At 51.6% G+C, this 14,534-nt stretch overlaps 3 protein-coding genes across 3 annotated transcripts; 1 reads left to right on the forward strand and 2 right to left on the reverse strand.

Annotated features, from left to right (window-relative positions):
* Positions 1-2,871: 2,871 nt before the first annotated feature.
* Positions 2,872-4,184, reverse strand: SAPIO_CDS6657 (uncharacterized protein; the record flags this gene model as incomplete). The annotated part of the gene is made up of 3 exons (XM_016788705.1): positions 2,872-2,926; positions 3,016-3,688; positions 3,938-4,184. The coding sequence occupies 3 exons, from the start codon at positions 4,182-4,184 to the stop codon at positions 2,872-2,874; spliced, it is 975 nt and encodes a 324-aa protein (XP_016641649.1).
* Positions 4,185-6,691: 2,507 nt separating this feature from the next.
* On the reverse strand, positions 6,692-8,452 carry SAPIO_CDS6658 (Citrate synthase, mitochondrial; the record flags this gene model as incomplete). The annotated part of the gene is made up of 5 exons (XM_016788706.1): positions 6,692-6,743; positions 6,831-7,821; positions 7,901-8,094; positions 8,180-8,244; positions 8,333-8,452. The coding sequence occupies 5 exons, from the start codon at positions 8,450-8,452 to the stop codon at positions 6,692-6,694; spliced, it is 1,422 nt and encodes a 473-aa protein (XP_016641650.1).
* Positions 8,453-11,368: 2,916 nt separating this feature from the next.
* SAPIO_CDS6659 (uncharacterized protein) lies at positions 11,369-14,166 on the forward strand (the record flags this gene model as incomplete). The annotated part of the gene is made up of 7 exons (XM_016788707.1): positions 11,369-11,485; positions 11,561-11,806; positions 12,114-12,213; positions 12,319-13,263; positions 13,340-13,373; positions 13,439-13,607; positions 13,684-14,166. The coding sequence occupies 7 exons, from the start codon at positions 11,369-11,371 to the stop codon at positions 14,164-14,166; spliced, it is 2,094 nt and encodes a 697-aa protein (XP_016641651.1).
* Positions 14,167-14,534: the final 368 nt, after the last annotated feature.

A 14,534-nucleotide genomic window follows, 5' to 3' on the forward strand; every position in this document is an offset into this window, starting at 1 on the left:
TCCCGTTCCTTCACACCTTCGGCAGTTAGCCTCATGTAACTCTTGATTGTTTTGTTGTAGGCACTCTCGACATTTCATGTCCTAGACAGAATATCTAAACAGCGCTGGATTCCACTTTCATGACACGAAAGGCGATAGACCTCTTTAGGACGCCTGTTGTTCTTAGTCCGTTACTCGGGCATCCTGCATGAATTGGAGATTTCTTCCCTAGGCTCGTCGTCGTGTTCTATACTAGTCTGGACTCCGATTGACAAGAATGGCAGTTGGCGTTCCATATATGGCGATGAAGATTATAAGTCCCAGTCCAGGCCAGCTTCCCACGGCTACCTTGGCCAAACAGCGAATACTTGATATAAAGCCCCATTTTTTAGTATAGAAGAATATTTCGGTTTCACAGTTGACTTCAGAATCTCTTTCTCTATTCAAGAATGAGCAGAGCATATATACATTCATATTACAGCCACCTTTCTTTCACATCATACAGATAGGCTTGGCCCGCAAGCGTCTGATATCACCATCCAGAAACGTCGCGGATTATAATGAATAGTAGGAACAGTGGACTCCCACAGCCCTCGGAGGGCCAAACTCCCCATTGTGAGACCCTGCTTGTGCCCTTATCCGTGTCTCCGTTTGCAACTCAAGGCTCATCGTAGTCCTCAGGTTGGAGGGTCCCCCTCTTCGATTGGCTTCGTCGCTATTTGCCGAGACGTACCATGGAAAGGAACAGAGGCGGTGGTCGGTTCACATCATAACAGAACAAGTCACTATTGGCTCTTATCATAGGTATGAACCTACTACTGCCACTCCTTGTGGGTGGGCTACATAAAGGGCCTTCATCGCACATTCTCATCGGTGGAGGCCTGAACATACATCATGGTCTTCGATAGTACTGATATTATCTAGAGCTGTCGTGGCAAGATAGCTCTCAAACTCATCAGTTGAAGTAACCTCTTATCCGGCAACATCATACGTATGTAGTCGGGCGGCTTCGAGGAATCAAAACATGTAGGAGCTGGTATGGTAACTTTAAATAGTTAAATTCACGATGCTTAGAATACCTTGTTCCGTTTGTTCCAACGCGTCGCGGCCTTGGGATTCTTGGAGAGCTCTTCTGGAGCAACTCGAGCTAGTTGCTTGACGGATACTATCTCTAGGATTTACTCTCAGCAAGTAGAAAAGTAGAAGTGTCGAATATGGACGCAGAGCAGTAGCTTTATGAAGTAAGACAACCGGGCCTTGTCGTCTCCTCTCTAGCTATTCTGGGCTATCAATCTTCTTAAAGGCTGATGACACTCGCTATGGGCGGCCATCATCGAGGGTGTCCCAAGGCGAACCCGGCATTTGTCATAGAGACTGGATATGCCTACATCGAATTCTGTTCGGCTTCCAAAGGTAGGCGCATTTGACAGTACGAAGGAATCTGATATCAGGGATTCGGCGCCTGTGTCTTCAGCCATCGTACGATCATTCTAACGCAGCCAAGATCCTTGCTTGGCTCAATCACTTTCAACAACTCCTTGATCCAGTAGGATCAGGCCATCAAAACAAGGTCCCGGGCGGACGACAATTCCCGTTTCTATTCATTGAATTGTGGTCCATCTCAGCTTTGTCCCATGTTAATCATGGCCTGTCTACTGCATGACTTACAGCCTCAACCAAACCATTTTCTCTGGTGAATTATAAACCAAGGAGGGTGACGGACGTACCTTCCTCTAGACTTTTGACGGCGGCGGGCGCGTGTGTTATAGCTGAAAATTTGGCTCAGGATTCTCAACGACTCATGGAAGCTCAAGTCGTCGAGCGGTGACGCACTGCTTACAAAGTGCTTCTGCAAGGCGCCGGCGTGGAACCCGGTCTGGTCGAACCATGAGGCGTGGAGGAAATTGGGAATCGGGGAGGGAGAAGTGGGAATCCTTTTTTTTATTTTATGGATCAGCTTCAGATACATAGAGGTCTTTTTTTGCTTCTCCTCCTCGAGAGGCCTTCTCCTTGAGGCCTGTTGAGGTTGGGAAGTGTTTTGAGGCACTTGGAGATCGAGGTTCAGCTGAGGGAGGAGAAGCTTGGGGAAGCTGAGCGTTTCAAACTGGGTAAGAACTATTTTTTTGCCAACACTTGCCAGATGCTCAGCTGGAAGATGTTGAATCTTATCCTCGAAGAGTTAACAACACATGCAGTCCCAGTAAGCATCCTAGTGCCTAGGCACAGGACGAAAGAGCGGGATTGTCCGGATGCTCTCGCCGACTGCATGGAGCTGCTCTCGCATGAACCGCGCCCCGGTCATGCATGCTCAATAATAGTCCTCCACGTCGGTATGTACTTCGACCAAGAGGTACGAAGCCATGCAGGAAGAATCATTCCATCCATCTCCTCGACGTCCATCTACCTTCCAGCTGGAAAAAGAAGATTGAACACACCGCAAACCGTTCGAATTAGCACCGGCCTGGTACCATTCATTACCCTGGCTAGCCCGAAATTTCCACTTCGCCTCGCCGTTTCTCCTGAGTCCTACTAGGCAGATGCAGTGGCTTGTGCAACTTCACAATACTATCTGACGGCGATGAGGCAACCTGACAAATCCTCCACAGCAGGGGGTTAGAGGACGATAGCCTCGACAGCTCGGAGCCGTCTTCCGTCACTATGAATGAGCACCACAACAAGGTTCTAAATAGACGCCCAAAGCGTGTTGTTTATTCGTCCCACTATCGATGAGCAAAAGCTAGCAAGACAAGAGAGAAAAGAAAGCAACTAGGCAAGGTGTCAAGTTCTTGGGGAATAGAGAAAAAAAGGCCACTCCATTTTTTTTAGTCCATCCTTCACCCGTGTGGAAGGATAATGACAAAGTACCGTCCCTCTAGTAAAACGCCGGTTTCCTTAATGCTTAGCCGTGACCTTCTCACCGGTCAAAGTCTCTATATAACTCTTGGCCCTGTGAATCCCCAAAGACATTAGTATGCGCTTTTATATTCAAAAGACCGCGAAAGGACAGGAAATGGGGAGGTTAGGAGAAAAACTTACATGTCACCCATAGCAACCATGCAAACCGTCTGCCAAACGCCAAGACCAATGCGAGGAGTAACGCCACGATACAGACCCTTGATACCGTTGTTCTGATAAATGTACTTGAAAGTGTTACCGACAGTCATCTTCTTAGGTCGGTTGGGATCGTCAGTCTTGCTCTGCATCTCGACGCGAATGACCTCGATGGGCTGGTTCCAGGTGCTGATACCACCGCCGACGGCAGAAGCGACAATCTTCTCCCAGGCGGCGAGCTTCTCCTTTTCGTCCTTGCCGGTGACCTTGCGGATGCCCTGCTCGACGAGACGGCTGAAACCGAATCGGCTACCCCAGTTGGTCATCTGGCGGATGGCGACGGCGTTGACGCCCTTGTTGATGCCGCGGATACCCTCCTTGCGCCAGATGCCCATGAAGGTCTCGAGCGTGGTGGGGGGCTTCTGGCCAGCGGCGGCGAGCTTGTGCTTGGTGATCTCGACCGTCTTCATGCAGGTGCAGAAACCCATGGTGGCGTAGGCCTGGGCGACACCTCCGGTGACACCACCGATGATGCCACCGCCGAATTCAGAGGCGCCGAAGCTTCGCGCATAGTATTCGGCTTCGGAGGCAACGAAAAGGAGCACCGCTCCCTTGGTCGAGGCTTCGATCCAGGCCCAAGGAATGAGACCTTGGTAGACTGTTGCGGAGGGAAGGGGGAAAAAAAGTTAGTCACCGATATCGCACTTTCACATGTCGAGAGAAAACGCGGATGCTCCACATCGGAGCAAGACGCGGGATTGTGGAGGATTGGCGAAGAAAAAAAAAAAAACAGAATAAAAAGATTAAAAAAAAAAAGGGGAAACAGGGAAGAGGATGAATGAACGCCCGATAGTAAGGCGATGAAGAAAACAAAGAAGACGATGAAAAAGAGAAGAGAAAGACTTACATCCCAGAACGCCGCCTCGGCCCCAGATGCGCCCAAGAGCAGTCAGGAACCCATCACCGCGGTGGGCGGCCATGGTGGTCTTGGTGACCTCGAGAGGCTGGCCCAGGGTGGTGACCTCGAACATGTTGAGACCGGCGCCCAGCAGCAAGTTGGAAAACTTGACGGGCTTCTTCTCCAGCTTCTTCGGTTCTGCACCGGGCGCGGCAGGCGCGACGGGCGCAGCGACGGAGGCAGAGTTGGCGACCATGACTGTTTCGGCGATTATCGTGAAAGGGGCCCTGACCAAGGGAATAGGGTGCTTCTTCGCAGGAAGGGAAAAATAGTTAGAAACTATGTAGTATGCAGCTTTGCTAAGCAAGAGTGGGAGGATGGGGGTAAAAAGGGTTCTAAAAGTGGGCGGGAGCCGAGGGATGGGGAGCTTGGAGGTTTTATTACCTCGGGAGGACTAGGAACGAAGTGCAAATGTGAAAGGCAGTTTGAGCACAGGCGGTGTAAGCACAAGTCACTGGAAGGACAGTTGAGCTTTTGAGGTGTCAGGGGGGGCGAACTTGGAGGGTGGGCAAGGGCCGGATAGTGGAGGGTGACTGCAAATTTAGTGGTGGGCGGCCGGTGATTGGGGCTTATCTGGAAGTACACTCGCTGTAACACGAAGCTGGCACACACACCTCGAACTGATCAATGCGGAAGGATTGATTGAGCACTTTACTGGGACTCGATCAATCAATTGATCAGGGAGACTTGAGTATTAGTCCTGTTCCTCGCGAACAATCAGAGGGCGAGCTGACAAAAAGCAGAGAATTGACGCGATCGGTCGGGAATGTGTTTGGCTTTCGTTCCATGTACGGCCAGCAAGCTCCGCGAATTTGTTTTACAGTCCATCCCGGCCGAGGCAAGATTCTATCTTCTTTCCCGTGTCGAGATAAGAGATTCTGCACGTGTTTCTACATCATTTGAAGAGTGGAAAGCAAAGCCGGGAAGCTTCAGGGACGGGCTGTGATAGCAGCATGCATAATGGCGACCGCCTCACGAATCTTGCTTCTTGTCCATTGATCAATGTCGTACAGAGAAGAAAAAATATCTCAAATGCCTGTCGGAAGTTGCTGCAAGTAATTGATGGGTTCATGAATACACCGCCAATACTGCTTCGTGCAAAAACGCAAAGGGCAAATGAAAAAGAGTCGCATCAAGTGGTCTTCGATATTCGCGTTCTTCCCCTCTGATGCTGCAAGCTCTCAAAGCTTCCAAGCTCTCAAGCTCCCAACCAGTTGGCACGCCGATGAGGCTTGCTTGGCGAAATGGGAATTCCCGGGATGTTGAGAGCTGACGCCTCAAATGGTTGAGAACCCCGGGCACAAATTCCAAGACAAGGACGGTTTAACAATCAGGGCCCTGCCACACCAAACTTGTGCCATCCGAACAAGTAATATAAACTAAACCATGACTACGAAGTACTTTGTATAGAAAAATACGAGCTTGCGTCATGGAATCGCATTCTTGTGTAGCTCTAGTGACGAGCGAAGACGTTCATCCAATTTGTGAAGATTGGCATTAGTGTGAGGCTGCCAATCCTCGATTTGGCGCAAGCTCCTCAACTTTTCCGTGTCCGCGCAAGCTTCGAATTGGTCATTCAACGGATTGCCGGGTACAAAGGTACTGGTGTACGGTGAGTTACACTCAAGAGCCGGCGGAGATAGCTGTGCTGCTGGAGTACTGGTACCTCGGCCATTATCCTGCGAGCCTCATCCTGTGTATTGTTAGTGTTGACAAGGACCAGCTCCCCGAACAAGCAATCAATCATTCCTCTGACTACTTCGTACAATGTACGAAGTATTGATTTCGGTAACGATGGTCGCCGTCTCAATTAATGCTGCCTGGAAGTCAAGAGTCCCTTGCTGGATCAATCCATTGAGCTAGGGAAAATATATTGGCGGGGCACTAGGATAGGGGTCCTCAACATTCGAGTACGAACCGATATTTTGAGATTGACACCTGAGATTTATCTCGTCACACAAGGGACCTGGCTTCTTGTCTTCCTGTCGCAGCGCCGTACTGATACCTCGCGGCGTGGTTAAGGAGGAGGCACCCAATGTTGGAAAAACCAAGCTTAGGTTGAGGCTGACAGCATGGCGTGAGACACAGTCAGCGACTCGTCGAAATGTTCATGGTCCCCCAATGATTCCATGCGCTCTGATCCCATCATGAAGGACCCTACCATCAAGGACACGGAATTTGGATGACAGGATCCTCCTTAAGTTTGCGCCGTCACCCATGGATGTCGCGCTCTTGCAAATGGAACAATATATGTAAAATTCTACTTTTCTCCCACCGGTTCTAAAGTACACTACACTCATCGGCGCAGTCTAGACAGGATATTAAAACAAAATCGGAAATCCTCAACGAATGCGCTCTGCGCCCATGCATCAATGTATTGTACAAACGCAGTGTGTATCATCGGGGTTGTCCCCAAACCCTGCCCTCCCTTTAGTTCTCGGTAAAACAAAAATATTAAAAAGAAAAAATTGTCGCTCCAAACTTCTCCTCCAAAAAGATCGGCGGCGTTTTGTGGTTGCACCGGATGTGCCCAAAATTTTACGGGTGTCCGATACTGTCCTTTAAATTGGGGTGGCGGTAGTTGTAGTCGTGTAGTGGGTCAATCCCTAATGAGTAGGCTGGTGCAGGAGCTGGCTGCACCATAGCAGTTGCATGAATGCTGTGCAACAGGCTATCCTGATCGTATTATACGTAGTTCTAAATTTAGAGCTTGTTGGTGATCTCAATCCACTTCTGGGTCGAGAAACTCTTGGGCCTGTAAAAAGCGCAAGGTCACGTTAGCAATCGTTACATGCTTTCATTGCATAGGAATGTTGGAAAGTGGATGCGGGCCATTGCTTACCGCTCAATGGGGGCGCCAACAGCGCGGTCAATGATGAGCTGAGGAAGGACACCAATGGCCCTAGAAACACCGAAGAGGACGGTGTAGTAGCTGGCTTGGGTGAGACCGTAGTGCTGGAGAAGGACACCAGAGTGGGCATCAACGTTGGGGTAGGGGTTCTTGGTCTTGCCGTGCTCGGTGAGGACACCAGGGGCAATCTTGTAGACCTGGCTGACGAGCTTGAACATGGGGTCCTCGGGCATCTTCTCTTGGGCGAAGGTGCGCTGCGCAGTGTATCGGGGGTCAGTCTTGCGGAGAACAGCGTGGCCGTAACCGGGGACGACGCGGCCGGAGTTGAGAGTAGACCAGAGGTAGTCAGTGATGGCCTTGTCGCTGAGATCGTCGCCAATGACCTTCTTCATCTCAGTGAGCCAGTTGAGAACCTCCTGGTTGGCAAGGCCGTGAAGGGGACCGGCAAGACCGTTGAGACCAGCGGCGAGAGAGAGGAAAGGGGAGCTCAAAGCAGAACCAACCAAGTGGGTGGTGTGGGCGCTCACGTTGCCACCCTCGTGGTCAGTGTGGATGGTGAGGTAGAGACGGAGGAGCTCAACGAAGTCGGCGTTGCCGCCGAAGCCGAGCTGGTTGGCGAAGTTGAAACCGTAGTCCTTGTCCTTCTGGACGGGGGCAACCTTGCCGCCGCCGAAGACATTCTGGTAGATGCGGGCGGCGATGGTGGGGAGCTTGGCAATCAAGTCCATGGAGTCCTCGAAAGTGTAGCCCCAGTAGTCCTTCTTGTTGATACCCTGAGCATAGGCCTTGGCGAACGAGGAGGTCTGCTCGAGCGCGGTGACGGCAAGAGAGAACTGGGCCATAGGGTGGAGGTCGTTGGGGCAGTTGTCAATCAAGTCCTCGACGAACTTGGGGACCTCGGCGCGGGCAGCCCAGTCGGCAGAGAGCTCACGGACCTGCTGCTCGGTGGGGACCTCGCCGGTAAGGAGGAGCCAGAAGAGACCTATATGCGCGAAAGAGCGTTAGCCTTCATCGTCAAGATTTGCGATCGATGTGCAACATGGCTATCTTTCCAAACTTACCCTCAGGGAGGGGCTCCTTGCCACCGGGAGCCTTGGGAAGAACCTCCTGGCATTCAGGGATGGTCTTGCCGCGGAATCGGATACCCTCCTCGGGGTCGAGGACGGATCCCTCCCAGACGAGGCACTTGATACCACGGGCACCACCATATACTTGGTCAAGGGTGACCTGATCTACGACCTTCGAGCCATGCTGCCTGTTCAATTGCGAAGTGGTCAGCATTCCGAATCGCCCCAGAATATATTTTTAGGTCTAAGTGGTTGTGAAAAGTCCAAACTTACTTGCGAAGGGCCTTGATCTCCTCAATCTTCTCGGGAATGAGCTCGCCGAATCGCTCCTTGAGGGTCTGTCGCAAAGAATCAGCACCGCGGTTCGCAAACCCATTGAGCGCAACGGGACAATTAGGCAGTAATCTAGAAGCTCGCATGTCATACCTTAGACTTCGCAGAGTAGTACCTGGCAGTCTGGAAAGCGGCTAGCTTGGTGTTGAAGGCTGGCGCCTTGGTGAAGGTAGCTCGGATGGCCGAGGAGCTGAGTCGCGAAACGACAGCCATTGTGAAGAATGTGGGTTGTGAAGGAGGAAAGGGTTTGATCAATTGCCAGCAATGACAGAAGGTAGAATGACTGCTCGAGGATGACGAACAGTCAATTGGAGGAGAAGTTTGGAACTGCGTGAAAAAAGGATGATATCGTGGTGGTGTAGTGATGGAAGTTGAAGCTAGAGAGGGACGAAGGGAAGAAGGGAGAAGAAGGAAAAAAAAAGATTATTATTAAACCGCACCGATACTCCGATAGGTCCGCTCGCCGCAAGCAATGTGATAGGGTAGGCAGGTCCGGCGGAGTACTGCCGAGTACAGGTACCTAGACTCTGCACTCCACGACACTACGAAGTCGGAGGTGGGTACGCCAATGTCGCAAAATGCCAACAGACCAACGGAAGGAGTGGAAAGGAGGTTGGTTGCCTGGCTAGTCAGGCTCTTACATCAACAGTGCCGAGCTGCCCACTTGGAAGCACAGAGACAAGGGCACTTGCTAGCCCCAACCAACGCCACCTTGACCAGGGGCTGGGGAAGAGGAAGCGGCAATTATTACGAAGTTGACCCATTGCAGCTCGATGATCAATTTTTACTTCGGAATTCGTTCTTCGTGCCCCTTCGATGGGGGGCTGAAAATCAACATTTGAAGCTTTCAATCGATGGATTGTACACTACCGAAAAGTACCAAGACCCGCCAAGGTCTCTCCTCTTTCCTAATCAAGTCGTGCTCCCATCCTCGGCAACGAAGCGCGAGAATCGTTTCCCGCTCCAGGAACGGACGACGACATTTGATAGATGATATTTACCTCGCCGAACTCTCTTTAGGTTCCGGGAGGGGATCATGCCAATAGCCAACCGATGGCAACAACACTGAGCTGTTGAAAAGCTTCAATTTTGGCTTGTGGCGCTTCGAACCAGCACTATGTACAAGTCCGGAATAGATCTACGGCTGATGACATGTTTGGGACACCCCGCGAGAATCACAAGTTGGGGAAAACTGCTAATGATGCAAGTTGGTGTCTTGGTGTAAGGTCGGACGTATGGATTCTCTCGGAGGATGAAGAAACTACGGAGTACACTACTACACGATGAGTATAGGCTATTCCCGGGCCCATCGAGTCTCGACCCGTCGGACGAGACAAATAACCCCTCGTGGCTTGTGGAAGTTGTGGAATCGTGTGGATAGAAAATCCCGCGGCACTCCGTTGCTGTCCACGGGATCTTGTGCTTTGGGGACTTGGGAGCTCCGTTTGTCCTTGATTTCCTGCCACGAAAATCGGGATTGCGGGACCCGAATTGGCCTTGATTCGATTGACCTTCTCTTTCCGATCATTCCGGAGAGCTTGTGACACCCCCATTCAAGAAATCCTCCGAGCCTAGCTTCGCTGCCCGCATCCAAAATGCAAAAGCTCCTCGGCGGTAGTAATCTAGTCTACGGTGCGTTTGCAAGAAATCTCTAAACAGACACTGTATAATATTTTCGAAATTGCACTGTTCTTCTCTTGCTTTAATAAGCATCGGCTATTCGTCGGAATATATTACCTATGCTGAACCCTTGGCCCGCACCCCTCTGATTTTTCAGGTCGCTGGTATCAGGCATGGTTACAGACCTCTTCTTTGAAAATCTTGCAACACTTTCCCCCCTTAACCTCCACCATCGTCACATCATCTCCTCGCAGCAAATCCATTTCGCGGCCACGTCCTTTCATCCTCTCTCATCCGCCGTTGACGTTGGCTCTGCCGGAAATTGTCCGCAGAATTTGATACTTGCCAATTTGATTCTATACGACTTGTAATCCCCTCGATTTCGTTTTCGACATTTCTCCGCCTGTTATCACAGACTTGGCTAGGCGCTCGACGAACAACGACACTTTACGACCATCTTCCATCCTCTCGGAAATCTTTTCGATCCAACACGAACGACCAGATCGTGGTGAAATCGCCCCTGTAAACTCGATCTGGACATACCTGTCGTCTTTGACTATCTAGGACCACTCAAACAAGTACACCTCGTTCTGGTAACCCATCTCACTTGCCCTACCAAGACCGGTTTTGTGGTCGCCTGTACACACTCTCCGGCCCTTTCTATTAAGTAGAGGTATTTCTCCGCTGGGGATATCAGGCTGCGCTGTTTGAATCTCCACAATTTGCGCTTTCGCCTAGCTGTGGCCAACTTTTCGGATCGGGCACGTGACCATAAGGACTCGACCTCTTCCAGGGCTAAACAGTCACAAGCAACGCCGATTGCAAGACCTAGAGTGGTTGGAACATCTTGCGGTGTTGAATCACAGTTACTCTCTGGCTGCGGCCCCTAGTCAAACCCGTATCGTGAGCGACAATAAGAGAAGTGACTAGAAGGAAAACGACTCTCTGTCGGCACCTCGAGGCCAACTTCGTACTTCCCTAGGCGTCCTAAACACTACATATCCTACTACCTGCGTACGATCCTATTAGGCCAACTAAAGGATCTAGACCAGCTGGAGCAAGGGACGGTTAATCAAAGGGACGAGAAGTATATTGAGCCAGAATAGACGATTCTGACCTGGCCGGGTGACACGAGTCCTTGCCTTCTGGAGCTAGACTGGACGAGGGATTGTGAATCTCTCGGCCACATCATTCATCCACATTGCTTCTCTCGAGGAGGCGATACAATCTCTAGAGACAGGGTCGACTATCCAACTCCTTTCACTCCCCCACACCAGCGTCTTCTTTTTCGACGCTTCACCTCCCGAACCAAATTCTAAACAACACAAGCGCACCGCTCCCCTTTGAGACCGCCTCAAAGGTGTCACTTGTATTTCCCTCAAGGACGTCAGGTCAGAGGACCTTTTTTTAGACGCCAGCCACTGGCTGGGCCACTCCCACCTCGCCTCCTCTGGGGTCTCCGGTCTTAACCAACCCTTTCCCTACCACGTATTTCATCCTACAAGCACAATGTCCGCCGTGGCCGAACTGGAAGCTGGCCTTACGGCCATGCTCCAATTCAAACCCCCCGGTGTATCCACGTCGAGGATTAAGAGCCTGACTGATCTTTGTCAGAAGAATATCAAGGTAACCACGGATTTACTCTCACTTAGGCACTCTGAGAGATGACATGACCGTAGCTAACATAAGCATCTCTTGTAGGATGAATCCCTTATTGTCCAAAAATTCTATACGCATTTCAAGAAAGCTCCGGGCACCCACAAATTGGGCGTCCTCTACCTGATCGACTCGGTCGTAAGGAAATGGGTCGAGCAGGCTAAGCAAAATAACCAAGAAATTTCTAGCACTGCCCAAGATGGCACGTTCGCTGCCGGTGTATTCAGAGTAACAGAAATCGTTCCGGCCTTGATGGATAACATTATCCAGTCTGCCCCAGCCGATCAGAAGGTATGTTTCTAGACTTCGCTTCATGATGGCCAGCCTCGTAGTCATCTGTAGCAGTGACGCCCCGAGAACTCTGCCTGAAAACTTCTTTCCAATGATCCTCTCTTCCGCCACGAAAGCCCCTTGTTCTGCTCGTAAGAGAATTCTGGTAGTTATGCCAGCACATTCCCTTTCACACATCTATCCCACAACAATGGAGAAAGAAGGCTTGGAGAATCGTGGTTGTGACGAAGAGGAAATATGATTCCTGCGAAACAAGGCACACCCTGAGCTGCTCACGTACTTACTGGATTTCTTCTCTCTGCTGTAGGATAGGATAAAGAAACTGGTCGATATCTGGGAACGAGCACAGACGTTCCCTCCCGGCTACATCGCCAAGTTCCGACGACAATTGGCTGATGGTGGAGCAAGTATGTATTCCTCTAAACGAACGACTGGTAACCCTATGTTATGCTCGGAGCATGTTTCTAGGTGCCCCTTCGAGGGCGATGATAGATAACTAACATAAGCTGTAGCCGTATCCACTACTCCCCCCGGCAGCCCTCCTCCTGGTCTGCCTGGCTCGGCGCCTGTACCAACCCAACGACCTGGGGCGCAGCCAACTGCTGCCCCGGTTCCCGCTGCTCAGCCTGCTCCTAGTGGCGCCAACATCATGGAGGTGCTGGCCAACATTGCCAAGCAGAGCGCAGTGAACCCTCCCAAGCCAACCGGAACCCCCCCAGTCGCACCCAGCACGTCCACACCCCCCGCTCAAGTTGGCGCGTACGGTCTGCCTCCCACCACGACTCCCACCGTTGTGGGTTACCCCCAAGTTCAACAGCCCTTGGCCGCCGCTCCGGCCGTTCCCACGACCATGCCCGGCTTCCCCGCCCAATATCTTGCTGGGCTCACCTCCGCCCAGAACCTTGGTATTCCAGCTCTTGGAGCGCCCGCGGCGTACCCTGCCGCTGCTATACCCCCGGCCCCCGCCCCAGCTCCTCCGGCTCCCGCAGCTCCTGCTGGTGCCGCCCTTAGCGTTGACCAAGTCATGCTGATCAACACCCTTATCAACCAAGGCCTTAAGCCCGAGCAGATCTCTGCCATTCTGGCAGCTATGTCGGGTACCAGCACTGCACCTGCGGCGCCGGCCATGCCTGCTTTCGCTCAGCCACAGAACGGCGGATGGGGACCTAGCGGCCACGGCGGCCATGATCATGCTCCTGCCGGTGACCGGAGAGGATACAGGAGCCGCTCGCGCTCAAAGTCACCCGACCGCTGGGGCGGTGGACGTGATTCGCGTGGTGGTTATGATAGGCATAACCGCCGCTCTAGCAGCCGAGAGCGGGGTGGTAGGGACCGAGGAGACTACCGTCATCGTAGCCCCATGGGACGCCGCGAACGTAGTCCCGGTGATCGCCCCCATGAGAAGCCCCAAAAGTGGGTTGAGATGGACCACAATCTGAGACCTGGCCACATCAAAGGTAAAGTTCAATCCTCTCCATTGCCCTGGTCTCATGTCTCCACATAACTCCTAGCTAACCATTCTTCTGCCTACAGTCCTGAGCCGAACCCTTTTCGTTGGCGGTGTTACGTGAGTTTCCTTCCCCCTTGTGCATATTACAGGGTGTTTTCTATTTACTAACGTCCACCCTATAGTTGCTCCCAAGCCGAGCTTCACGACCTTTTCAGCCGAGTTGGCCATGTCCAATCCGTTATTATTAATAAAGAGAAGCGACATGCTTTCGTCAAGATGCTAACTCGCGAATATGCGATCGAGGCCAAGAATAGTATGGGTGAATATAAGTCAGGAGGTTTGGCTCTTCGTGTAAGTGTCCTCCCACAAATCGAATGGCATTTTGAAGGAAGTGAAGAAACAGAACTAACCATTTTCTACTTTCTAGACTCGCTGGGGTGTCGGTTTCGGACCTCGAGATTGCTGTGACTACGAAACGGGTATTAGCGTCATCCCCATCGCACGACTGACCGAAGCCGATCGAAAGTGGCTTCTCACTGCCGAATACGGAGGAACCGGCGGCGCGCCCATTGAGACTGGGATCTGCGTCGAGGAGCCCGACATTGAAATCGGAGCCGGCGTTTCCTCCAAGGCGATAAGCCGTCGTGTCCAGACCGACAAGGGTGGCGCGCATGGCCCCAAGTCCACCCGACCTCGCGATGAGGAGTTCCACGGGCCCCCCGGCCGAGGCGATCGACCCCGACACCGTGATGTACGCCGTGATGACGATGGCCCTTCGAACCGCGACGGTCAATACCAAAACCCGTTGAACCCGAATCTTATCCCCCCCGGATATGCCTACGGCATGCAGTCGATGCCCACGTACCCAGGATATCCATATTCGCAGGACTCTAAGCCTAATGGCTCTTAAGAAAAATCCCCTTTACCAGACCAAGTCCCTCCCTTGTACGAAACTTTTGGGACTTGAGTAATAGTGGTGGTTTGCATTCAGCATCTACGACCTTTTCGTGGAGATAATCTCCAAGTCTTCTCATTTTTTAGTTTCTTCTTCTTCTGTTCAAGGGTGGTAACCTCGTTCCTTTCACTGCATTTTTCGGCTGTACAACCGGGAGGGTTTCAGGAAGCTGTTTGACTTCTGCATTTGGACGGTGGCGGCATCATGTTGAATTCATTGAGGAGTACGGATTGAGAGGGAAAAGAAAAAGAAAAGAAAGCAAGATAGCGACGTTGTTTTTTATCCATTTTATTCTGTTCTACTTATTGTTGATTGTTTTCCTG

This window comes from Scedosporium apiospermum (genome assembly GCF_000732125.1).
Source record: "Scedosporium apiospermum strain IHEM 14462 chromosome Unknown SEQ_SAPIO_0106, whole genome shotgun sequence".
NCBI classification, from domain to species: Eukaryota; Fungi; Ascomycota; class Sordariomycetes; order Microascales; family Microascaceae; genus Scedosporium; species Scedosporium apiospermum.